This window comes from Acinonyx jubatus, chromosome F2, assembly GCF_027475565.1.
Source record: "Acinonyx jubatus isolate Ajub_Pintada_27869175 chromosome F2, VMU_Ajub_asm_v1.0, whole genome shotgun sequence".
Lineage (NCBI taxonomy): Eukaryota > Metazoa > Chordata > Mammalia > Carnivora > Felidae > Acinonyx > Acinonyx jubatus.
In genome coordinates, this window is record NC_069394.1 from 64,044,852 (window position 1) to 64,072,303 (window position 27,452).

The 27,452-nt window shown below is 36.2% G+C and overlaps 1 protein-coding gene across 3 annotated transcripts in view; it reads right to left on the reverse strand.

The window, feature by feature from the left end:
• PREX2 (phosphatidylinositol-3,4,5-trisphosphate dependent Rac exchange factor 2) overlaps nucleotides 1–27,452 on the reverse strand; it is a 292,149-nt gene that overhangs the window by 137,319 nt on the left and 127,378 nt on the right. For all 3 annotated transcript variants that reach the window (XR_008292620.1, XR_008292621.1, XM_053208257.1), the window contains exons 12-21: nucleotides 25,374–25,477; nucleotides 24,685–24,734; nucleotides 21,815–21,890; nucleotides 19,805–19,877; nucleotides 16,039–16,181; nucleotides 15,846–15,938; nucleotides 14,019–14,167; nucleotides 9,371–9,456; nucleotides 6,109–6,245; nucleotides 3,493–3,610 (exon numbers count right to left, since the gene is read on the reverse strand). Coding sequence is in view for 1 of the 3 variants with exons in the window: in XM_053208257.1 (XP_053064232.1) it covers nucleotides 3,493–3,610; nucleotides 6,109–6,245; nucleotides 9,371–9,456; nucleotides 14,019–14,167; nucleotides 15,846–15,938; nucleotides 16,039–16,181; nucleotides 19,805–19,877; nucleotides 21,815–21,890; nucleotides 24,685–24,734; nucleotides 25,374–25,477 (1,029 nt within the window). In the remaining 2 variants the exon portion in view is untranslated. The remainder of the gene's footprint in view (nucleotides 1–3,492; nucleotides 3,611–6,108; nucleotides 6,246–9,370; nucleotides 9,457–14,018; nucleotides 14,168–15,845; nucleotides 15,939–16,038; nucleotides 16,182–19,804; nucleotides 19,878–21,814; nucleotides 21,891–24,684; nucleotides 24,735–25,373; nucleotides 25,478–27,452) is intronic.

Below are 27,452 nucleotides of genomic sequence, written 5' to 3' on the forward strand. Positions count from 1 at the left end.
AATAAACAATATAGAATCTAAAAAAACTGTAGAGCAGATCAACAAAACCAAGAGTTGGTTTTTTGAAAAAATAAACAAAATTGACAAACCTCTAGCCAGGCTTCTCAAAAAGAAAAGGGAGATGACCCAAATAGATAAAATCATGAATGAAAACGGAATTATTACAACCAATCCCTCAGAGATACAAACAATTATCAGAGAATACTATGAAAAATTATATGCCAAAAAATTGGACAACCTGGAAGAAATGGACAAATTCCTAAACACCCACACTCTTCCAAAACTCAATCAGGAGGAAATAGAAAGCTTGAACAGACCCATAACCAGCGAAGAAATTGAATCGGTTATCAAAAATCTCCCAACAAATAAGAGTCCAGGACCAGATGGCTTCCCAGGGGAGTTCTACCAGACATTTAAAGCAGAGATAATACCTATCCTTCTCAAGCTATTCCAAGAAATAGAAGGGGAAGGAAAACTTCCAGACTCATTCTATGAAGCCAGGATTACTTTGATTCCTAAACCAGACAGAGACCCAGTAAAAAAAGAGAACTACAGGCCAATATCCCTGATGAATATGGATGCAAAAATTCTCAATAAGATACTAGCAAATCGAATTCAACGGCATATAAAAAGAATTATTCACCATAACCAAGTGGGATTCATTCCTGGGATGCAGGGCTGGTTCAACATTCTCAAATCAATCAACGTGATACATCACATTAACAAAAAAAAAGAGAAGAACCATATGATCCTGTCAATCGATGCAGAAAAGGCCTTTGACAAAATCCAGCACCCTTTCTTAATGAAAACCCTTGAGAAAGTCGGGATAGAAGGAACATACTTAAAGATCATAAAAGCCATTTATGAAAAGCCCACAGCGAACATCATCCTCAACGGGGAAAAACTGAGAGCTTTTTCCCTGAGATCAGGAACACGACAGGGATGCCCACTCTCACCACTGTTGTTTAACATAGTGCTGGAAGTTCTAGCATCAGCAATCAGACAACAAAAGGAAATCAAAGGCATCAAAATTGGCAAAGATGAAGTCAAGCTTTCGCTTTTTGCAGATGACATGACATTATACATGGAAAATCCGATAGACTCCACCAAAAGTCTGCTAGAACTGATACATGAATTCAGCAAAGTTGCAGGATACAAAATCAATGTACAGAAATCAGTTGTATTCTTATACACTAACAATGAAGCAACAGAAAGACAAATAAAGAAACTGATCCCATGCACAACTGCACCAAGAAGCATAAAATACCTGGGAATAAATCTAACCAAAGATGTAAAAGATCTGTATGCTGAAAACTATAGAAAACTTATGAAGGTAATTGAAGAAGATTTACAGAAATGGAAAGACATTCCCTGCTCATGGATTGGAAGAATAAATATTGTCAAAATGTCAATACTACCCAAAGCTGTCTACACATTCAATGCAATCCCAATCAAAACTGCACCAGCATTCTTCTCGAAACTAAAACAAGCAATCCTAAAATTCATATGGAACCACAAAAGGCCCCGAATAGCCAAAGTAATTTTGAAGAAGAAGACCAAACCAGGAGGCATCACAATCCCAGACTTTAGCCTCTACTACAAAGCTGTAATCATCAAGACAGCATGGTATTGGCACAAAAACAGACACATAGACCAATGGAATAGAATAGAAACCCCAGAACTAGACCCACAAATGTATGGCCAACTCGTCTTTGACAAAGCAGGAAAGAACATCCAATGGAAAAAAGACAGTCTCTTTAACAAATGGTGCTGGGAGAACTGGACAGCAACATGCAGAAGGATGAAACTAGACCACTTTCTCACACCATTCACAAAAATAAACTCAAAATGGATAAAGGGCCTGAATGTGAGACAGGAAACCATCAAAACCCTAGAGGAGAAAGCAGGAAAAGACCTCTCTGACCTCAGCTGTAGCAATTTCTTACTTGACACATCCCCAAAGGCAAGGGAATTAAAAGCAAAAATGAACTACTGGGACCTTATGAAGGTAAAAAGCTTCTGCACAGCAAAAGAAACGACCAACAAAACTAAAAGGCAACCAACAGAATGGGAAAACATATTTGCAAATGACATATCAGACAAAGGGCTAGTATCCAAAATCTATAAAGAGCTCACCAAATTCCACACCCAAAAAACAACCCAGTGAAGAAATGGGCAGAAAACATGAATAGACACTTCTCTAAAGAGGACATCCGGATGGCCAACAGGCACATGAAAAGATGTTCAACGTCGCTCCTCATCAGGGAAATACAAATCAAAACCACACTCAGATATCACCTCACGCCAGTCAGAGTGGCCAAAATGAACAAATCAGGAGACTATAGATGCTGGAGAGGATGTGGAGAAACGGGAACCCTCTTGCACTGTTGGTGGGAGTGCAAATTGGTGCAGCCACTCTGGAAAGCAGTGTGGAGGTTCCTCAAAAAATTAAAAAATAGACCTACCCTATGACCCAGCAATAGCACTGCTAGGAATTGACTCAAGGGATACAGGAGTACTGATGCATAGGGGCACTTGTACCCCAATGTTTATAGCAGCACTCTCAACAATAGCCAAATTATTCAAAGAGCCTAAATGTCCATCAACTGATGAATGGATAAAGAAATTGTGGTTTATATACACAATGGAATACTACATGGCAATGAGAAAGCATCAAATATAGCCTTGTGTAGCAACATGGATGGAAGTGGAGAGTGTTATGCTAAGTGAAATAAGCCATACAGAGAAAGACAGATACCATATGTTTTCACTCTTATGTGGATCCTGAGCAACTTAACAGAAACCCATGGGGGAGGGGAAGAGGGAAAAAAAAAAGGAGGTTAGAGTAGGAGAGAGCCAAAGCATAAGAGACTCTTAAAAACTGAGAACAAACTGAGGGTTGATGGGGGGGGGGAGGGGAGGTGGGTGACGGGTATTGAGGAGGGCACCTTTTGGGATGAGCACTGGGTGTTGTATGGAAACCAATTTGACAATAAATTTCATATATTGAAAAAAATAAATGAATAAATAAATAAGCAAAACAATCAAACAAACAAATAAATAAATAAATAAATTGTTTTGGAAGCTTCTTTTATCTTTACCCACCCACCCCCCCACCCAAGATACAGGTTAGCAATCATACTCCAAGCTTATGGCCCCACTGATACACATCCGAAGGGTCTCATGACTGAATTTTTCCTGAATGGTAAATAAATGACCTTTTCGTAACAGCAGCTAGCCCCTCAAGGTCCTGGAAAGCATGTTTCCAAAATACCTCAGAGATATATGCTATCCCTAAGCCCTTCCCAAACTGAAGGTATATATAATCACTCTTCACAGTCCCAGTGCAGCTCTTTGTGTTCATGGGTCCTGTCTCCATGCTTTAGTAAAACCACCTTTTTGCACTGAAGACGTCTCAAGAATTCTTTCTTGGCCATCAGTAGCGAATCCCAACACTTTAAACCATATCAAGGAGGAAAAGAAGGAACCCACCTTCTACTTTGCAGTCAAATGCATCCCCTACTTCATCTCCTGGGGGTTTAGAGTTAGCCTTTTGAAGGTCTTCTTGAGCACTCTCAATGCTATTATAAACCCATTGTATGGAGTCTTGCTGGAATGAGGAGGGGAAATGAAACCTTAGAAATATTAGTGCTTCTTAAAATGTATATCCATTTCATAAACCTGCTTTAGGAGGATTGACAATCTTACTTATTCTTCTAGTTTTTTTAAAGATAACCAAATTTGAAAGAGAAAGAAAATCAACATAAGAGAGTAATAAAAAGTCAATGGCAATTATATTGCTTAACAAACTAATTTTTTAGGATTGGAATTTTATCTTCCAAAGTGTTTCTGAGTTTTGTTTCAATTTATTTATTTTGAGAGAGGGAGCATGCAAGCAAGCGTGGGAGGGGCAGAGAGAGAGAGCAAGAGAATCCCAAGCAGGCTCTGTGCTGTCAGGGTGCAGGCTGACTCAAGATGAACCCACGAACTGTGAGACCATGACCTGAGCCAAAATCAAGAGCTGGATGCTCAACTGACTGAGCCAAGCAAGCACCCCTTCCAAAGATGTTTGTAAATAAGATGTATTTCCCAAGTGTCTTACTTAAAATGCCTCAAGTATATCTTAAAGTAAATTTTAAATTCCATTTTTAAATAAATAAATGTTAGATGGACAGTTTTCTGAAGAATCAATCATTTATCAGGATATAAACCATTTAAATGCTCTCCTACCACCTATATTTTGATCCAATTAATGTTTTTTTGAATCAAACCAATAAGAAAGTTGAAAGAACATCTTTCACTTCATTGCATTCCCAAGTGATGTAACTATATTTTTACCCTTCCCTATCACAACCCATCCTATTTTTAATTAAAATAGCAGTTGCAGTCTTATCTAGATAAATGAGAGAGAGGAAATGGCTACCAAGTAAATGCTTTCAGCTTTCCATCACTTGAAAGTTTATTCCTTTCTTAGGTAAGATGATAAACTGAATTGCACTACTGAAGTGCGCTACAATTTCCATTCTCCATTCTTGCATGTATTAACTTCACAACTGTGTTTAATTATTATATTGCTACACATCGTTACAATGCTAGTTAACATTTGATCATTCAAATACATCTTGGTAGCCTGTTGTGGTCCCTAAGGAACCACACACTCTGGTATCCACACCTTGGTGTAGCTCCTTCCCACACTGACCTGAGGCTTGGTCATGGGATCTGATTTTTCCAAGCATGATGTAAATACAGTTGATCGCTTATAATATCCCCTCTTGAAATCCAGACGCCATGCAGGAAGGACAATCTGCTAGACTGGAAAAGGGGGCCATGTGGAGGAGCTCTGGAGTGGAAGGCCATGAGGAGGGGAGGTGCGGAGCCCAGCTGTTCCATGCAAAACTTTGCTATATCAGTGCCTTCACAGGAGCCAACACTCAGTCACCCCGCAGAATCAAGAGAAATAATCAATCACTGTTGTTTTAAGCCAATAAGTTTTGGAACAGCCTGTTTTGTGGCAATGGATATGGGATACAGCATGTTACTCACTGAGTGAATTTTTCTGTTTATTGCTTTTCTTAATCATGTTACTAACCAACTTCTCTCTAGGAAGACTGTCAAGGAAAATGAAAAGGAATGAAACTCAAATCAGTTTGGCTACTTGTTAAAATTCTGATTGAAGGGGAAAGGTTTGATAATTTCAGAAGTGTCTTTTTAAAAAAATTCATTCAATGATATAGTTCAATAAATATTTGTTAAACTATTGCCAACCAGAATAACCTATGAATCTATGAGTGAATTCCAATTTGCTACGCTAGTGTGACCTTATTAACAAGCAAAATTGAGGAGCTCAGTTTCTTGTAGGTTCAGTATTTTATAGGCTGTCAGTCCTGGCCTATGAGAAAATAACCATTGCTCTTTCTGGTTTGGACAAAAGTCATATTCTCAAATCTGGAAGAGTACCTGACTGCGTATGGCAGAAAAAATACAAAGCCTCTCCTCTAAAGTTGCTTTTGCATTTAGTTGATTAATTTGAGAGAATTTTCTCTTATAGCCCAATATTCACTTGTACCTCATGGGATAAGCTTTGCTTATAAATTTGGATTCTAATTTTATTTTTCTACGGCACTTGAAATTTAATCAGAGGATAGTGGTTAGAATTTTAAGCAATGACAAGTACATTTTGGTATTTTCTTTAAAGAGCTAAATCCAGTAACTTAAATAAATATATACAAAACTCAATCACAGACCCTAAAAAAACCTTCACAGACACACAAGGACCATTACATATTCTAAAGTAATAGCAAGGGTCAAAAAAACAAATCAAACCTTTGGATTTCAATGTGATAAACATTTAGCTATCTGAAAACTCATATCATAATGCAAATGAAAACACCCCAGAGCACTTGTTAAACAGGTGATAATACTGAAACAATAAAATGCAATCATTTAAGCAGAATTGATCATGATTAATTATGCAGATAAAACAATCATCATGAGATTTACAATGATGTGCTTAAATGTGAACCTAAAAGTAGAAACCATCCTGTGTCCTCCCCTGGGCTTTCTCTGCAAGTTTTCAGCGAGACCCAGATAAGCCAAAGGGCAGCTTACCTTCACTGGTCTCCTGTATTTCCTGCAGGCTGTGACATGTGCAATGACACTGGCATGTGTCTCCTTGCTGACATTGATACCATTTACTTTGATAATACACTGTCCAGGGTGAAGACCAGCAGCTGCAGCCACAGTCCCTTCAAATAAAAATGAGAAAATGGCCAAAAAAATAACTTTAGGAATGAGATTCATTTTTATCACATATACAATATGGAAAGCCATTTTAAAACATAATAAGAGATCTAGCTAGTATGTTCTTGATAAACTTGGTTCTGATAGTAATGCCTTCTCAAAATTTTTCTACTTTTAATTTGGCCATTCAAACAGTGACTAACAGAATATTCTCTCATACCCCTGAGAATTAGTTTGAAGGAATACTTTTGATATTTTTTCACATTTTTTTAAGTTTACTTATTTATTTGAGAGGACAGAAACAGCATGAATGGGGGAAGGGCAGAGAGGGAGAGATAATCCCAAGCAGGCTCCGTGCTGCCAATGCAGAGCCCGATGCTCAAACTCATGAAACCGAGAGATCATGGCCAGAGCTGAAAGCAAGAGTTGGACGCTTAACCAACTGAACCACCCAGACACCCCTGAAGGGATATTTTAAAGTGACCTTTACAATGCTAATCAGTTATTTCCCCTTTCAAATGTCTCATCAGTCTTAATATTCTACATATACAAATATAAAAGCAAAATGAGAAAGCCAGAAATGTATGCCCTATTTACCTTTCTTTACTCTATAAAAATCTCTAAATATTAGAAAAGTATTCACTTTCATTTATTTTTCTCAGTAACATTTATTGCAAGGACATTTTTGAAATTTGTAATAGTTTATAAATTTCAGTCTTATTTCTTTTTAATTTATTTTTTTAAATTCAACTATAATTAACACATAGCATTATATTGGTTTCAGGTGTAAAATATAATTATTCATCAATTCTATATTCACTTTCATTTTTAAAAATGCGAACAGTTAAAAGAAATTCTTTAAAAAAATCAGCCAGTTAGCAACTACCATTGACTGGCTTTGCTAAGTAAAATAAGCATTCAGGATATCTACAAAGGGTCAAGGAACCACAGAATTTGTGGAGAATAAAATTAATCAGGTAACATCAACTGTCCATTTATTTGCATAGATATAGACTTAAATATGGAAGTGGCATATTGCTCCAGTGAGTTAAAATTTTCAGAAACTTTCAATTATTATTATATGATGTTCTGAGCCGATCAACACTTATGCAGCACCATTAATAAATACAATGAATATAATTAATACAAATGATTGCAAAATTTATGTTAGAAGAGCCTCGCTTTGTAAGCAATTTCTCCCATGAAGGAATTATTAAACATTTTAGAGAACATAATTTATATTCAAGAAGACAGTATGTATTTTTCTTCTCATTAACATTCACTCCCAGAAACACTAAGTGGTTTTTCTGGATTAAAGTAGGCCTTGGAGGGAAAAGAGACACTCCCCATTGAGAAAATAGCCTAAAAAAAGGCACTGAGTCGAGAAACAACCTGGACATTTGGGAGCATGTGAGCAGTTGGTATGAGCTTAAAATGGGAGTGTGGGTGAAGACTCTGGAGAGTCAAGAGGAGCCAGGTTTCGAAGTGCCTGCATACTTTATGTGAACACCTAACAGCCTCAACCTTACTATCTATGCACGAGGAAAAGCATTTGAGAATTTTAAGCAGAGAAGTGACATGACCCCCAGAACCAAGGACGAATCATTGGAACTTAAGTCAAAAATCAAAATCACAACAAGCATCTACTGCAATGTTCCAGGCTAGAACTAAAGTAGCATTTGTTACAAAAGGGGAGAATGACATCACGTATTTGATGTCTCATGATGGAGTTCATGAAGAGGCTACAGTCCCTAGGATCACTCCTCTGCTTTTGGACTCAGTGCTGAGTAAATAGAGTCATTTCAATAAAGAGAATACAGAAGGCAAAGCAAGTTCAGAGAATAGATGGAAAGTTCACCTGGAAATAATACTGAGTTGTAAGGTGCCAAAGGGGCATTTAGGCGAGAGTTTTAATCAATAATTAAATCTAGGGGTGCCTGGGTAGCTCAGTTGTTTAAGCATCTGGCTTCGGCTCAGGTCATGATCTCACCACCCCTGAGTTCGAGCCGGGTGTCAGACTCTGTGCTGACAGCTCAGAGTCCGGAGCCTGCTGTCTGATTCTGTGTCTTCCCCTTTTTCTGCTCCTCCCCTACTCGCGCTCTGTGTCTCTCTCTCTCTCAAAAATAAATAAACATTAAAAAGGAAGTAAGTAAAGAAGTAAAGAAAGAAAGAAATCTAGACTATGGAACTCAGGAAAGAGATCTAAGCTGGAGATAGAGATTTAAAAATCTCCAGGAACAGGATCAATAAGATTTCTTACAGAAAACAAGAAGGTAGAGAAGAAAAGAGGGAGCCAACAGATAAGTGGTTGACAGATGAAGGGAGCTGGCAGAGGAGAAAAATCTGACAAGTGCCAACTTAGAAATCAGGAGATAAACATTTTCAGCAAACAGGAGTAGTCAGTTTAAACAAATGCCACAGAAAAGCTCAATTAATATGAAGGTTATCAATGTCTACCGTACGTTCCAGTCAAGTCCATGATAACTCTATAAGACAGACTTTGGAGACATGGGTGGAAGATGAGGAGAGATGTCTACAGCAATGGGCTAAAACTAAAATAGGAAGTGAAGAAGCACAGCTGAAAACACAGATTAGCATTTCAGGAAGTTAGGTCATGACAAAATAGAAGTTATTAGAGCATTATTCTAGGGCTGAGCTTATCAACCTTAGGTGTGCATACAAATCATCTGAGGGTATTGTTAAAATGTAGATTCTGACTCAGTATGTCCTGCGTGGGTCCTGAGATTCCACATTTCTTTTTTTTTCTTTTTTAAAGTTTATTTATTTATTTTGACAGAGAGAGAAGGGGGAAGGTGAGGCAGAGAGAGAGGGAGAGAAGAATCCCAAGCAGCCACACTGCCAGTGTGGAGCCCGACACAGGGCTTGAACCCACGGATTGTGAGATCATGATCAAAGCCAAAACCAAGAGTTGGATACTCAATTGGTGCCCCGATTTTTAAGAGTTTTTTTTAATATTGTTTTAGGAACATATTACCATTGAGCTAATCAAGTAAAAATATGACTGAGAAACTTCATAACAACATGAGCATGCACGTTTTGAATATATTTTTGTTTAGCAAGCAATATCCATACATTCTAAAAAGCTGTTTTTACAGGATGGATTTCTCACCTCTTCCGACTGCATGTACAACCGATGGGCCATATCCTCGGATCTGGAATCCAAGTCCCTCAGCTGAATCTGGGATCTTCACTGTCCTAAAATCAATCAGAAAACAAGGTGAGAAGATTTTAACATGCCACACAATTGGTTAAAACAATAGTGTCCATTCCTTTATTCATTCTTTCAATAAATATGTATTGAAGGTCTACTGTGTAAAAGACACTGACTGGGCTAGAAACCAGGAGACAAAAAGGGTGCATGCTCTCACAAAGGCACACAGCAGCCAAGCACGAAAGACTTCCTCAACTGAGCACAGTCATTTGCATGGTGGTGAATAAGGAACAGGCTCTGGGATCAGACAAAACTAGCTCTGAATCCTCATTTAAGTCACTAGATAGTTGAATAACTTGCATGAACGCCTTCACTTCTCCGAGCCTGAGTTTCCACAAAAAGATGATGGTAAAACTTACTTTGCAGGGTGTCAGTGGAGATTAAAAGAGAAATCTTTGTTAACTGCCCCGCACCATGCTATGAACTAGTAGTCACTTCAATAAAATGGAAGCTTCTCTCCTTAGTTTACTGTTATAAAGAAGACAGTGCACTGTGACACTTCTTTGTTAAAAGTAATAAAAGAAACACAGAATTAATACATTTCTACCTGTTGGGAACTTCATCAAAGAACAACAACAAAAAGCTAGTTAAAAAGATGTGTCAAACATTACACCAAAATAATTTAAGAATGTGATTAACTTTAGCATTTACTCAGTGAAATTTTGAAAGAAGAGTACATCAAAAGGAGAACCTGAATAACAAAAGAAATATTTTCAACGAATCCCCACGGAAAAGATGAAGGAAAGGAGAAGAGGAGTAAACTGTTAGGACAACCAGTGAGGGATATCCAGTTTGGTACTAAGAAGTGAGCTACTCCACAGAAGGAAGCCAGAGATCAGAGAGCAACAATGAAAAGCAGAGAACATGAGATAAGGCAGAACATCATAACAATAAAAATGAGTATCGTAAATTGCAGTCCAGAGCAAAGACAAATGAATACAATGCAATAAATTTTGATGGATAGCCCTTATGCCCAAGAAATAAAATTGTTTTCCAAAAGATGATGAATTAACCATGCAATAAATGTCGGCAGCCCTTCAAGGGCATGTTAGACATAGTCTGAAGTTACATACAGTGGAACTTACTTAGAGCTTATAAAATAGCCACTGGAGCAGTTTGAGCAACACTGTGCCTAGAACACTCGAGAAAGCCACAAACGTACAGCATTTACACCTCATGGCAGAGCCTGGTACTGCTATCTGAAATATAACCTAGGCAGGCACACCAGCATCGGTGATAGAAATGTGAACTGTCTATTCTAGGAAAACTTGAAAGTATTATTATGAATTAGATTATATACTAAGAAGTGATCTGTGCATTGCTGGAGTATAGGTCAAAGAACTGATTTGTCCTTTATCCTTAATTATATACTTTTTGGTGTAAAAGGCTCTATGTGCTTCCCTTGAATAGCACTTTGTTACTAGTATCTTTCAAGAAAAAAAAAGACACATGAAAATGGAAGATAACTAAGAAAAAGAAAAAGGAATAAATACATTTTCTAAGCGTGAAACAAAAACATAGAAGTAGCCCATGCTTTTATATATTATGAATGAGATTTCACTTTTGCTGAAATGACCTAGAGCTTTCAGGCCATGGTGAGTTATTATTGCTTTTGGATTGTGAGGAATTCATAACAGTCTCTCAGTTCTTTCTGAGCAAGGTCTTCTATCCTTCTAATATTGCTAGGGAAGGTTGACTCTAATCTTCAAGATTATTATATATTTCTTTAAAACTTTTGTACAAAACACTATGAAATGCATTTTGGTCTTATTCTGGGACTCTCTTCATAAAATGATCTTTGGAAAATACGCTTCCCTGCTGTGACCACTATATTATCTATTAAAGGAAGAATTAAATTCATACAAAAGGAACATTCTGTTTCTTGGAGGAAGTAAGTGCACTAAATAATCTGCTACAAAGCTTTTTGAAAAACTCTTTGATGCTATCAAGTGTAAAATACAGCTAGATTCAAAGCAAGACTTCATTTGTATTTACCTCTCATATTTTTGCCTTTTCTACCCCCAGACTGGAGACTACATCAAGTATAAGTAGCTATTGTAAGAAAATATGACAGAATGATTTATAGGAATCTTATATTAGCATAAAGACATAAAGGAAAAGCTATCGATTTCAAGCAAATTAAAAGTAAAAGATAAAAGATGAATATCCTTAAAATAGTTTTGAAACAAAATGTAAGATAGGCTCCTGATGTAATAAATAAGCAGTGAAAAAAAATGAAATGAGAGAATAGGTAAGCATCACAGATAACATCACTGGAGTACACACTATGTGCTGAACAGATAACTAAGTTCTTTATTAACCTAAATTTATTTAATGTTCTTAGCATCTTCATGACACAGGTACTCTTCTCACCTCCATTTTTTTAATGGATGGATGGGGGTGTTGAAGCAACACAATAAGCAAGCAAGTTGTGGAAGAGAAGCTTGAACCTGGACCAGAAATACTGGGTTCCAGATACTGTATGACAAACACTGAAGGAAGAAGTCAGAGGACACAGGTTCCAATGCTGCTCATCTAGTGGCTAGTACTGGGAGTGACGATTTGCCCCTATCTACTTAGTCTGAAAGTTGAGGGCTTCTGAAGTGATCTGACTGCTGAAATGTCTAGGACCAGTGAATCAGTAGTTGCAGGGTTAAATCAGGGGGTAGTAGGGCCATGGGGAGGACCTTTATGTTTTCTAATGACTGTTTTGGACTATTACTCCGTTATACCCTTCTAGTCTGCCCTTTTCCTTTTAAGCGACCTCAAAGTGTCCAGAGGTAAGCAACTAGGTGAGCCTTATCCCAGACAGGGTTGGATAAAGGGGGAGTAATAGATCAAAATTAGGTTTAGAGAGAAGACATTGTTATGGTTATTCTCTGCCCTCCAGCCCAAAGTCTTCCTAAATTAGTAATTTTTTTTTAATTTTTTTTTTTAACATTTATTTATTTTTGAGACAGAGAGAGACAGAGCATGAACGGGGAGGGGCAGAGAGAGAGGGAGACACAGAATTGGAAGCAAGCTCCAGGCTCTGAGCCATCAGCCCAGAGCCTGACGCGAGGCTCGAACTCCCGGACTGCGAGATCGTGACCTGGCTGAAGTCGGATGCTTAACCGACTGCGCCACCCAGGCGCCCCCTAAATTAGTAATTTTAATGAGTCATCTCACTCTTTCCTTGGTAAGTTTTAGCAGCAACCTGGCTGACTTAATGCTACAGAATCTAGCTCATTGCATCACATTTCAACTCCTAAGATAAAGAGTGCTGCCAGCTATTGCTGAATATATATATATTAAGGCAGGGAAGAATACTATACTATACATACTAAGAATATTTTCTTAAGCAGTTAAAATAAACCTTTTGTTTTTAAAGTGGTAATCTTCATTTACCTGAAAATTAATGAAGTTGTTTATCACTATTAACGAATGATATAATTACATTTTAAACAGTAATTTTGATATAATCATAGTACTTTAAATAGACATGATACTTAGACCTTGATATGCATTATATTGATTAATTACTTGGTTAAACAAATCATGGAAATGTGACACAGGAACACTAGACCAGAAGTGATTTGTAGAAGAAAAGCCAACATCTTCCAAGAATATACATAATACCCTATTAATTTTAAAAACAGATTATAGGGGCGCCTGGGTGGCTCAGTTGGTTAGGCGACTGACTTCGGCTCAGGTCATGATCTCGCAGTTTTGAGCTCGAGCCCCGCATCAGGCTCTGTGCTGACAGCTCAGAGCCTGGAGCCTACTTCAGTTTCTGTTCACCCCCTCTCTCTTCCCCTCCCCTGCTCACACTCTGTGTCTCTATGTCTCTCAATAATAATAAATAAAAGTTAAAAAAAAATTTAAAACAGATTATAAAGCACAATCCCATTTTATAAACATAGGATTGTGTAAATCTGCATCAGTACTTAGAAAAATCAACTGTCTGAATTTCCAAAAATAACAGTGGTTATTTATGGGTGATATGATTATAAGAAACATGCCTTTATTTAGAAAACTCTATCCTTTAAATTTGCTATAATCAACATGATTTTCTTCTAATCATAGGTAGATGGATAGACCTTTTTTTTTTTTTAAAGAATGGACATATTACTAAGTACAAGTGCACACACACAAGTGTATTTCACCAACTTCACCATTTCTTATAAACATTTAATGATAAATGGTATCAACCAACTCATAGACCTGAAATTCTTAGAGCTGAACATGGGGAATGCAGTTCTTTATTATCAGTTGTTCTACTAATTTTCTTCACTTGTAATCAAAGTCAGCCCAACCCAGACCAGGAAAATTTGGGCCACAAAAATAAAGCATTATTTCCACTGAAACTACCTGATTTGAGTAGCAAGCATGAGTATTATAAGCAAAGCAGTTTTTCCCAACATTTAAATACCAGTATTAGTGATGCTGGTAAGGTTTAAATGTTCTAAGCAACAAGATACTTAATTCTTGACGTGTACTTAAATTTTCTATTTTATTCATTTTTGTATAATTTTTTAAAAAATCCCACATGAATCATACAACTTACTCCCTTGGCTTTGTGCTCACAAGAACTCTTAGTGGCTTTCTGCTGTTTAAGCATGATTTCAGGAAGCAGTCCACTTCATTGAAAGGTCTCATAAAAACTAGGTCACCATTAATAGCAAAAATCTTTTTCCCAACTTCCATGCCAGCCATCTAAGAGAGAAACAGCAAAAAAAAAAAAATTATATTTTAATAAGGAATCTATTTTTTTCACAGAATTAGAAACTGAAAAGACCCAGAACATACAGATTTTTGACATTTTAACACACATGCAATGTTTTTATACAACTTCACAAAACAGAACTGTGGGGGAGATAACACACTTATCATTCTCTTTGACATAGTTTTAAATTTGATCACCCATTTGTACTGAAACCCACCCCCTTTCTTCTATGTTTTAACTTTGTACTCCTCCTGTGACCCTCTTTCTATTGTATCTTATAGTTCTTTTTCTTATTTCATCCTTTAAACTACAATCAAACACTAGGTTAATTTTTTTTACTGTGTTTTCTTTTTATATCCAATTAACTCAGAGAGGTTCAACCTCTATGTGGCCGTCAATGACAACCAAATATGCATCACCAGCATGATATAGCATAAGTATCTTCAGGGCAGGAGAGGAATGGCCTGGAACTCAACAAAAAGAGCTCCAAAAAGCACAGATTGCCCGACGCTGAAAAGATGACAAGGAAGACATTATCTCTCCAACCAGGCCACCATTCTTAACCAGTTCTACTGCTTATAAACTACATGCTGCTTTGATTATCAGCTAAATGATGAAAACCTGGCAGAGGATATTTAATTAATGGCATAGACAGATGAAGCTGTGCCCTAAGAACACCCTCAGAAAATGTCTGGGAAAAACATTTACTTCTCATAGAAAATTACTAAAAATAGTCATTTGTTGGCCAAGCCCACCAAGTATGAGTTGACCAGAGTTATTTTGTTTGAAATTAATGTGGTGTACATAAAACATTGTCTTGCATGAGTCTGTGTTTTGGTAAAAGACAGAAACCTTGGGCATTAGCAGATAGGAGGATGGATGGCAGTTTACTACCAACTTTAAATAGATTCAAAGTTTAAAGCCATGTTTCATTCATTCTCACAGGCTTTATTTAAGATTTTATATTTAGACATTTTCTTGAGGATTAAGGCATTGTACAAGCCAGGCAGCAAGGTGAGAATATTTTAAATCAGATATATTTAGGATATAACACTCCCAGTAGGTTCCATGAGGACAGGAAATTTTATCTTTTGTTCACTGCTGTATTCCCAGAGACTAGAACACTGCCTAGCATATAATAGGTACTAAATAAATCATTCTGAATGAATGAATAAATGATCAGGAGATTTCTCTGTTTAAAAGGCTGGTGAGGTGAGAGAACATCAATCAGCATTAACCTAATGAGAAAAGAAGTCGAAGCATGTGCTTTACTGATGAAAGTCATATTTATGAGTCAAAAGTGACAGGTAAAGAAAAGACCTAGCCCTTGATCTAGTGGAAGAGTTATCTGACATACATAATACAGCCCCACTGGATGCAGTCTCCACAGCATTCCAAGCTAGAAAGATGCACAGGGAAGTCCCAGGGTCATGGAATGAGCCCAGCGGCCTCCTAGGATGTCATGAAGTTCATAGCTATAGATCCTTACAAAATCTCCATCCAGCTTTCTTTGAGTGCATGGACTCTGTCACAAATCCCAAGAGCATCTCGTAGAACTTCAGAATAAGATCATTCAGTAACACTATTTTCAACAAAGATACTTAAAAGCTGATTTCAACTTGTTTGGAACTTCTATATTTTTTAAATAAAAATGCTAATTTACATTACCTCAGCATTAGACCCCTTTTCTACCAACTTTATTATTGGAACTTTATTTTTGTCTTCTAACCCAAAACCATAGCTGCCTTCATTGGATTTAATCTGAAATGCAAAATATTAACATTATTCATAAAGCAACTACAAAAACAGGTACAAATTAAACAGAATAAAAGAAGAAAACTTATATAGCATGTTAACTTACCAATAATGATTTGGCTATAACATTTTCCACTACTTTTAAATCATGTTTCATAAGTCGGTGCTTCATATTTGATCCTTCCATTTCCTCATCCGCAAAAAAACGAAAAAGTAGGGGTTCATCTTTGAATTCACTTTTCTCAAGGACTACAAAAAACAGATCCAAATTGTTCCAATTAATCCAAAAACCAAAATTATTTTCCACACTCATAGACATTCAGTGAGCAAGTTACATTCACAAAGATCCCTGTGATACTGTTCTATTTCTACACCTTCAAGCTGATGTTTCCTTTAAGTTACTATTAGCTAAGGATTTTGAATTTTTGAGTATTTTTTCAATGTTGAATTTTTTGTACTTACCCGTCTGTCACTTTCCAGATTAAAATCCAAATTTAAATAAAAGATTATATTGAATCAAAATATGTATGCAGTCCAAAACATAGAAATCTACAGTGTTTTGAATTTGTAGTGAACATTTGGAATATGTTTTTAATATCCTGAACAATTATGGGAAAATTCAAATGGGTAAATGTTACTCTTATGTGTGTGAGCAATTCCCACTGTGGTCACTTTTGTTTCAACACTTCAAACCAGAATTGTATCTTCTGGGTGAAATGTGATTTTAGTTTCCACTAATTCTTAGTTCTTTTCTGTTTAAAAACATTTTTCTCAAATATTCTTATTTCAATAAAGGTCAGTTTTTTCCCTTTTATCTGAATGTTCATATTTTCACCCAAAGTCCCTAAGATTCCTGGCATGCCCTGAGGATACAGGGTTTATGTTCTGTTAACCTTTTTAAAAATAAGGCTAGGGGCACCCAGCTCTTTCGGTTGAGCATCCCACTTTGGCTCAAGTCATGATCTCTTGGCTCTGGAGTTTGAGCCCCATGTCGGCCTCTGTGCTGGCAGCTCTCAGCCTGGAGCCTGCTTCGGATTCTGTCTTCCTCCCCCTCTCTCTGCCCTTAACCCCACCCGTGCTCTGTCTCTGTCTCTCTGTCTCTGTCTCTCTCTCTCAAAAATAAATAAACATTAAAAACTTTTTTTAAAAAGGCTAAATATTGATAGAATTTATATTCAGTGAGATCCTGACAGCTGGCAAAATGTTTTAAAAGAGGAATCTTCTCTATTTCTATTTATCTATCCTTAATACTTTGAAGCGCACTTGTTGGAACAGCGGGATTCATTGAACCAGGAAGCTAAAGAGAAGGTAATGGTCCCATGGCACTGTAAAAAGTTTGTCTTTATGATGAAACAGACCTCCAGGTCTGGGATTGATTCTGGGTGTAACATTGGGAGAATTGCTTCCACTCTTTGTTTTTTTAAAATGTTTATTTATTTTGAGAGACAACGTAGGGGAGAGGCAAAGAGAGAAAGAGAGACAATTCCAAACAGGCTCCATGCTGTCAGTACAGAGCCTGATGCAAGGCTCGATCTCACAAACTGTGAGAGCATAACCTGAGTTGTTGTCAAGAGTTGCTGCTGAACTTACTGAGCCACCCAGGAGCCCCTGAGAAGTTACTTAAACTTTTGAACCATAGTTTCCTCATCAGTAAAATGAGGGCAATAAAACCTTCTTCATAATGTACAGAACTAAAATGAAGTAATAAATGTGATTACATTGCCATATAGAAAGCAATACAAAATGACTGCTATTTCGGGGCACCTGGGTGGTTCAGTTCCTGTCTCCCCTTCTTTCTCTGCCCCTCCCCTGTTCTGTCTCAAAATAAATATACATTTTAAAAAATGATAGCTATTTTATTTCATTATTTTTACAGAGTTCCACATAATAACTGTTGACTGGATGATGTATGTATTGATCTTTGAATGGAAGATTGGCTGCCAAATGAAGCTATCAACCGCAAATTAAAAAGTGACACAAGTCACAGTTGACAATACAAATGAGAATACACTTGAGATCAAGTTAGGTCTTGACTATGTGATCTAAGCACTTTCCCAAAATGTACATGGTATTTTGCTCCTGCTGTTTTCCTCCATCAAACAGTCTGTCTAACAGGAGTGAGGAAGACACCAGCAAGGCCAGGCAGCAGTCCAATTGGTTGTGCTTTACCAACATAGACTTTTGTAGAGAAAACTTTTGTTTTTAACTCAGTATTTTTTAAATTCAATATTTTAAAATATGCAGATAAAATTACTGCTCCTCGATGCTTTAAAGAGAAAAACAATTAGAATATTTGAAGGTTTTCAGCTTGACACTACAGTTTCAAGTCCTTATAATAATGTCATTTTCCTCATTCAATAGTTTGTTCTTCATGGACTGGTATTTCTCTTTCACAACTCATACAGTGTTCTAGAGATAGTGGGATATAATGCAATTCCCAAATGAATGTATGCTAACCAAAGATGCTCTCAACATCACTGAAACTTTTGCTATCCTTCCTTCTTCGTAAAAAAGGTGATAATCTTCTGAAAGTAACTGACAAACAGGCAGAAGTGTTATCCAGTATCTGTTTATAAACATATAAAAGCAGTGAAAAAGATTGTTTGGGTTTGTGGAATCTGTAAGAAGGTATGAACAGAGAGGAAAAACTAAGTCTCATTATTTTTATAAATTTAGGGGGAATGAAGTCATCAAACAAGAAAGAAAATCTTTAATTACTAGACAAAATGAAACAGATTTTTTCTAGAGATTTAGAATTTTATCCTCTGAGATAATTTTAAAAGCATTTTTTCGGGGTGCCTGGGTGGCTCAGTTGTTTAAGTGTCCAACTCTTGATTTCAGCTCAGGTCATGACCTCGTAGTTGGTGGGGTCAAGCCCCACGTCGGGCTGTGCACTGACAGTGAGGAGCCTGCTTGGGTTTCTCTCTCTCCTCTCCCCTCTCCCCACTCACACACTTGTTCTCTCTCTCTAAGTAAACATTTAAAACAAATAAATAAAAGATCTTTTTCTAAAAAGAACAATAATTACCCACCATATAGGTTCTCATTTAATCATTAAAAATTTTTTTTAGGGGGCGCCTGGGTGGCTCAGTCGGTTAAGTGTCCGACTTCAGCTCAGGTCATGATCTCGCGGTTCGTGAGTTCAAGCCCCACGTTGGGCTCTGTGCCATCAGCTCAGAGCCTGGACCCTGTTTCAGATTCTGTGCCTCCCTCTCTCTCTCTGACCCTGCCCCCGTTCATGCTCTGTCTCTCTCTGTTTCAAAAATAAATATACGTTAAAAAAATTTTTTTTAATGTTTATTTTGGGGAGAGAGAGATAGAGAGACAGAGACACAGAGTGTGAGCCGGGGAGAGGCGGAGAGGGAGACACAGAATCCGAAGCAGGCTCTAGGCTTTGAGCTGTCAGCACAGAGCCTGACACAGGGCTGGAACTCACAAACTGTGAGATCATGACCTGAGTCAAAGCCCGATGCTTAACCAACTGAGCCACCCAGGTGTCCCTTATTTAATTATTTAAAAATATACCGGCATTCAAAAGAACTACAAGTCTGATCTAAAATTATTTCAATTTTTAAAAAAAGCTATTTTTAAAAAAAACAAAACTTCTAGTTGAAGCTTTTGCTTTTCTGGAATCAGTCTAGAAAAACAGAAGGGAAGTCATGGCAACTGGTAGATAATAGTAACTAGATGTAACAATGGCACCAGTGGTGAAATTGAATGCAGATGTGGTGATCCAGCATGGACAAGTGGCAAGACTCGCACAGTTTTGCTGGTTCATCTTGAAATGCCTTAATACTGAGATACTCCCAGGGTCCTAACAAAAACAAAACAGTGAAATACATCTGTAAGCTCCTAGGATAAAAATCCCTTACCATGGTGCATAAATCCATTGTCACAGAGTCCGACACCAAATATCATTGCCTCTTCTCTGGTACGGCAATCCCCCTGTTAACCACATAAAAATATACCACAACTTAATAGGCAACCAAAGGCTTTGTTCTGTCTTTAACTCATCTGACATTCCCAGCATGACACTGACAAAGCCATTCATTTATTACACCATACATTACTTTTGTAAGCCCAGAATGTACCTAATTGATATATATCTATATAGATTCATAGATAGATATATTTATCCACTTGATTATGAAAATACCTTTTTTTGACATTAAGTGAAAAGCAAAGATTTAATATTTCCTGAGAAAAACCACAGTGTTTAAATATGAAAATATATGTTAACTTAAATTTATTGCTACTACAAATGATCCCTTTCTCTTATTTTTTCAATCCTGTACACCAACTGTGCAGCCAGAAAATAACCAAATACTGAAAACACACTAAATAAAATTAATGAAAAATCATTGTGCATGCTGTCACTTTCCTGGCCTTGTTCTTTAAGGACACCTAAAGAAATCAACTACTGTCAGATGACTTGTAAGACACTGAAAGTAGGTTGTCTGCCTGAGCCTATACGTGCAAGCTTCTCTGTCACTATCCTGCAGAGAAAATAATCAGATCATACAACTGAAGCAATAAAGAAAGCCCAATACATACGTTTTTATCTCACATATGTTTTTATCTAGAAAACTTCCGGTTTATTCATATTAAGTATGTAATTCATATTAAGAATATATTCATATATACGAATACGTGTGTGTATGTGTGTGTGTGTGTGTGTGTGTATGTATGTATAAACCTTACAGTTGTAAGTTTTGTGGTTATAAAGTGCTGTCTCATCTTATTTCTTCCTAGTCAGGTTGGCCCCTTACTGTTGCCTGAACTCTGTGCTTATTTTCATCCTTGCTTTCACGCTTCTAATCATTCACCTACAATGCATGTTTTGTATGTTTTGTCCACTCATTTGTTTTAAAGTATCTGTTGTTAGTCCTAACAAGTTATTCTAATATCCCTGTGCCTGTTTCTCTGTTAGATAATAATTCCAGTAAGTAGTAATAAACACTTGTGAAAATAAAATCCAGAGAGTTTAAGTGACCTGTCCAACTTTGCAAAACTATGTATCAGCAGAACCATCATCAGATGCTAGGTTACCGAAGTCCCAGTCCATTGTCCCAATTTCTACTACATAGAATTTCTAAAGACATTATTGTAACAGACCCTTCAGAAAATCTGAAGAAAAAAAATAATTGCAACCCGGTCCAGCTTTTGAGCAGCTTATTCTATTCTTCTAATGCTCACACTTGAAAAGTAAAAAAAAAAAAAAAAAAAAAAGCCAAAAAGAGAAATATTGTTTGCTCATTGATTTCCATGGAGTCAGAACTTTATTTATTAAGCACCAAATTTTGCTTCAAAACAAAGCAACTTTCTTCAGTTTTCTCACAGAGTCAACATATAGTACAAGTTCATGGGAATTCTATGAGATTATAATTTCTATGTGAAACCCTAATTCTGATACCAAGTACAGAACCAATTCCAATGACACATATTGACCACAATGTTATAAAAGGCTCTGACTCTAGTAAGCCCACTGGATATGTGAATTAGTTTTTATCTAAAGGTAATTGGTTTAATCTAAAATCTTAACTTCAAAATAGAATACACACTTGCATGAAAGTTCAGTGTATGTGAATAGGTACACTTCAGTGATACTCAAATTACACTTAGTTTTCTTGATGGATCTCAGTTGATATTTTAAAAATAGGAACATCTTCCTCTTGAGAAACCATATAACATAAAAATCAAGTTTGAAGACTCTGAAGTCAGATTACCTAGATTCAACTCCTACCTCTGCTTCATATCAGCTGTATACACTTGGCCAATGTATCTCACTGCGTCCCATCTGGGATTAAAAAAAAGTTCCTAAACCATCTCAAAGTTTAAAGCAGCAGTGAAAGTAACTCAGCAACTTCTATTTATCTATTTACCTGTGCAATTAACCAGTCTATCAGTTTGTTGGCCATGACTACAGATTTGTAGGTTCTTAAATGGTAGTCTTTATCTCTACAAAGGAAACAGAAGCCAAAACCATTAAGCAAGAGGACAAGTAAGCGCAGGAAAACATTTCATTGAATATCAGTGTGCAACAGAAGATTCTATACAATCTGAACCTATTGTCCAAATTATGTGCAAATAAGAGAGGTTTACAAGGTATATATAACACTTGAAAACTCCTCCATTAGCTCATATCAGAAGAGACCCACAATGATATCAAAGCAGGACATTTCTTCTTTGACATTTTCTTATATACCAAGTAGATTATTACTGTTTTATTATCTGATAATAACATAGCTAGAAATATAATAGCTCATTAATAAAAGAATAACAAAATAGAACTTCTTCCCTTAAAACAAGATAGACTCTACACACACACACACACACACACACACACACACACAAGTCCTCAAACTGTAGAGAATAAAGCAACCCTTTTATTCCTGAATTCTCCAGGAAGGCTGGATTCGCACGAGAAGATTATTCGTTCAGCTCAGCTGCAGTGGCAGATAGCAAGGCTGTCCTGAGGTAAACATGCTGAGAACCCTGTCATTCATTTTGTCTGATCAGAGCACGGACAAGTGACACCACATCCCCAGGGAACCAAGGGAACCAGCTGACTGTACATCAGCCTATCCTTTCAGTAGACTTCTCAGATCTGAGAAATCACTCAAAGTTAAGTTAGATACCAACAAAGTGTTCCTGATCAGAATGGGGCCCCAAGGGCAGAAATCTATAATTCATTCATTTTGCAGGGCTGGATCAAAGGGAAAATGACAGTCTTTTCAAAATGTCAAAAGATCCGAACCTCAAACAACTTGAAGTGATAAATAATTACTAGCTCTGTTCACAGTTCTTCAGCCCGTCAGCAATTTACAATTAATGCTTACCTCATTTTATCCACTTTCATAAAAAAAAAAAGTCCCTCAAATATGGTTGAAATTTCTGAGATTTTAGTAATAAAAACACTAGGTTAGCAAGTAATCACAGCAGATTCTTTTTTTAAAAAATCCTTTTAGGGGCGCTTGGGTGGCTCAGTTGATTAAGCATGGAACTCCAGTTCAGGTCACGATCTCGCGGTTTGTGACTTGCAGCCCCACATCAGATCCTCTGCCTCCCCCCGCTGTCTGCCCCTCCCCACACAGAAGCCCACACGCTGTCTCAAAAATAAATAAACACTAAAAAACTCTTTTAAAATCTATCTCCATGTTTCTGATACCTCAGTACCCATTTCATTTTGGTTTCCATAAGCATCAATAAGAAGGAAAAGGGCACTCAGTCTATTACAAACCACATGTGGGCCTGTGAATTCTTCACCCAAGCAATTTTTCTTTTTGTAAGCAGAGTTCACACATATTAAAAGCATGACTATCATACATTCCATCCGTTTTATGGCTTTTTTTCCCTATAAATTCTCCCTTGACAACTCATAAACAATTGTCATTTCTAGCCAAAGAACAATTCCTTCATATCAGCTCGTACGGAAGATAACCTTCTTGATAAGAAGTCCCCTACGGCTAAGAGATCTTTTCAGAGTACATTTTCTCACATACAAAATGTACCTAGGTACATAGGTGACATGAAAAATGTAACCACTATTGCTTTTTATTAGTTTAGCAGGAAAACAAATTTAAGTAGCCAATTAGTACTGAGTGAAGTAACCATCTTTTAGTACTAAGTTATCCAAAATAATTGCAGGGTGTCTGCTAGAAACCTAGCAGAGAATCCATAAATATGGGTTCGTTTTCACTTCTTTTCACTTCACAAAACTTGTTTGTGAACGTGAACAGGGCACTTTCAGAAGTGATGGGCAAGATTCTGTTTCTTCCTCCAGGATCTGCACCATGTTCTCTATAAAACATTAGTGGGCATTCCATTACACGTAAACAGCAACTTCTGAATTTATTGTTTGTTTGTTTTTTAAGCTCTGAGTTTCTTTGGAATTGGAAACCAGAATGAAAAATAGAAACATGGCACATCAAACATTTGGATTCCATAGCCATGAACTGAAAAGCCTCTTCATTCATTGTGGAAATAATACATCCATTTTTTTTGTTCTATGTGAATATTAAGTTTCAGTTAATAAACTCTGAATGATATCTGCCCATTGGAAATTAGTGTAACATTACACTACATTCTTTAAGTGTATATGTTACAAGAATACAATAATACTCCTGAACATTTTTATTAGTAACAATAAAAAACTCAGTTTTCTGCTGTCTTTTTAAAGACATAAACTGAAAATTAATTATGATTCCACTGCAAAAAGACAGGCATATCTCTTCAGAAGGAAAATCATGGTTGAGAACAAAATTATAAAATTTTACTTATTAACTCCAAAATAATTTTTAATTTTCAAGTACAAAATCTTTTCTTTGGATAAAAAAGTATTAGAAGGAAATATTATGAAAATACACATCCAAGTTTCGATTATACAATTTAATGAAAAAAAAACCAATATACAGTAATCATAGTATTTCCAAATCCTCTCCCAGTCAACTATTACTTACTAAATATTAACTCTGGATTATTTCATTATCAAACCTGTAGTTTAGTATGAATTAATGGCAAATAATTTTAGAAATCAGAATAAAAAGAATGGAAGAAACTGCATAAATAGAGCCTCAGAAAATTTAGGAATATTTTAAGATAAGTTATTACTTAAAATAATCTTTAAAAGTAAACTTTTCACTTACGGATGAAAAACAAAATAAGCCAAGAGGTTCCAACTGAAGGATATTTACCTAATATGTAACATAAATATTTCCCTGTAAGTTGTCCAAAAGTTAGAAATCAGACTCACCGTATCACTGGAGTAAACAGACTATGGAGACGGCAATATAATCTCACTCCCTATTATAAAATAAAGATATGTCAAAAACAAGGAAGATCACTCAAAAGACAGACCAATGAAATTGTTAAGACAAATAAATCCACTGTAAACATTCTGGAATCACTGTATAATCTCTACCAATTTGAAAGTTATTCAACTATTATACTACATCAGAAAAATTATATAACTGAAACAATAAAAAGGGTTTTTAAAACTATTTTTCTTAAAATGTAAAATTTACAGACATAAGTAGAAAATAAATCTATGTAGCAATACCTCATACTACACATTCATTACATGTCAATATAAATTTTGTCAAGTGTGCAAACAAATCTGTCACATAAATTTTATATATTTACATTATTTTTTAACTTATTCAAGTATAATGGCCACTTGTTACTACATGTGACATTGTTTTGAATATATACGATCTTCTGAGTAATGCACTTTCATTACTTCCATTTAGAACTACAGAAGAGAACAAAAAAAAGTGATTGAACCCTAAAACTCTTTAAACAGCAAGAAGAATTGAGAGGCTTGCTTACCTATGCCATTTTCTATGGCATAAGAATTCTTTTAAGTCTCTCAAAAGCATTTCATCCTGGTAAAGTATGACATGAATTCTGCTATTGATAAAAGGTTCTGGGAGAGGATGTTACCTTTGAAATCACATCCTGCATCTCATTTCTTGGATAAAATGTTCCATCATCATAGCGAAATCTATATAACATCTGTTCTGGCTTGAATTGATGCTTATCAGTAACTAAGAACATAGAAACAATATATTAAAATACTGACAATATAAAAAAGTGGCAAATACAAACAAATTTATAAAATACAAATTCCCAAACATTGAAACTTGGAGTTTTACTAAAAACTTTTGTTTTCCTAACACAGTAATACTATTTCAGTAAGATTCATGATAAGATTTTGTTATATGATACATTTATAGTTTCCATATAATGATTTAGGAAATAAAGTTTAGCAACATTCAACTAGCATAGTGTGCTGCATGTGTATAGTGTATTACTTTATTTATATAAATATACAAAGTTGTATTTTCTATTTCTCCACAATGCCACAAAGTCAAGCAAATAGCGCCCTTTAAAGAGCAGATAATCTAATTCGTGGGTTATAATTCAATTCTGAGTCCTAGAAGTGAATTTTAGTATTTATCTGTTTTACCCCACAGCAAACAGGCCAAGACCACACATACACCAATCTTGACCATTTATCCTGTGTTTGGAACTCTGGAGTAGATTATATAATTTCAATATGTAACTTACCCAAAATTTCAACAGTTTTCTTAAGCTGAGAAATGCTATTCTTACATGTCATTTATTTTTTTTTTCTCAGCAGAAATGAGAACGGTCATCCTTCACTTTCATCCTTGAGATAAGACTTTCATATTCATAAAGACTCCTATTTAACTTCCTTTCAAGTTTTCTTCTTTTTAGGAGAAATTATTTTACACACAGTCTAACAAAGACTTTCTTTGGGAAAGAAAAAACCTCAAATTAAACCTCAAAGAGTTTATATTTAAATGTTTTATTTACAGGGAATGCAACATTTGCAGAAGAGATAATTTGCTGCAACAAGCTCTATTTTCACGATTAGATGGAAGACTTTGACCTTTATTTTTGTTAAAAATGTTGAAGGGGGAGAAAAAGTTGTCAGAATTAATTTCCATGAACTACATTTGGTGAATCCAGAAGGAAGCCGAACGACTTAACTCTCTCTCTCTCTCTCTCTCTCTCTCTCACACACACACACACACACACACACACACACACACACACACGTGAAGTTTCAGCTATTCTACCCCAACCTATCCAAACTATGTGCATGGCTTGCAGCCATCAGATCGACACAGGACTGCTGCCAAAGAAAGAAAGACAACACAGCCTTTTGGCATCTTTTTTTCCAGATCAAGCCAAAAAGAAAAAAGCATGTGTGAAAGAAAAATAATATTGAGAGACATATTTTGAAATCTTATGGCTTGTTTCAAGACCAGTTATTTATTTCTTCTCAGCAATCTACCTCTTCTCATTTTTATCTCCTAAGATTCATTGAAATAAAGGATTGTCTTGATATTTCAAAATTCAAGGAAACATTGGGCCCAAATGTCTCCTGCCACAATAAAAGAAGTGGTGGTTTAAAATTCTATTCAAAATGGAGTGCTTTGTTGTATGGCAAACTCTTGTGGCCTTGACAACTCATCTTGGGTTAATTTGCAACTCTTAGCTGTTGCCTTAAAAAAAACAGTGAATAGTTTTGCACTCAACTGCACTCCCTCGACTTCTTGAACATGGAAAATGGGTTTATGAGTTGTTGAGAGTTCAAGTTATCTTATGGGGAAGGTTGCTTAATGCCATCTTTTAAGCAACTATGCGATACAGTGATATTACTAGGGATACCCTGGTAAATGTTTAACAACTGGCTTTCTTGATGGTGGGAAAGAAGTGCTGATTTGTAGTATTCACTAATTTCTGTGGTATTAAATAATCCCACACTGGTCAATTTCAAACTACCATAATAAAGTCACTGAACGCAGAGTTAGACGAGCAGTGATACATTATTATTTACGATTTCCATCACACAGAAATAATAGATTTTATATAACACCAACAATAACAGATAGAAGAAAAATAACACCAAGAACATACAAAATGTAGTACAACAATTAAGAAGTGATGAGTTTTAATAATATATGAACTTCAGGGTGCCTGGGTGGCTCA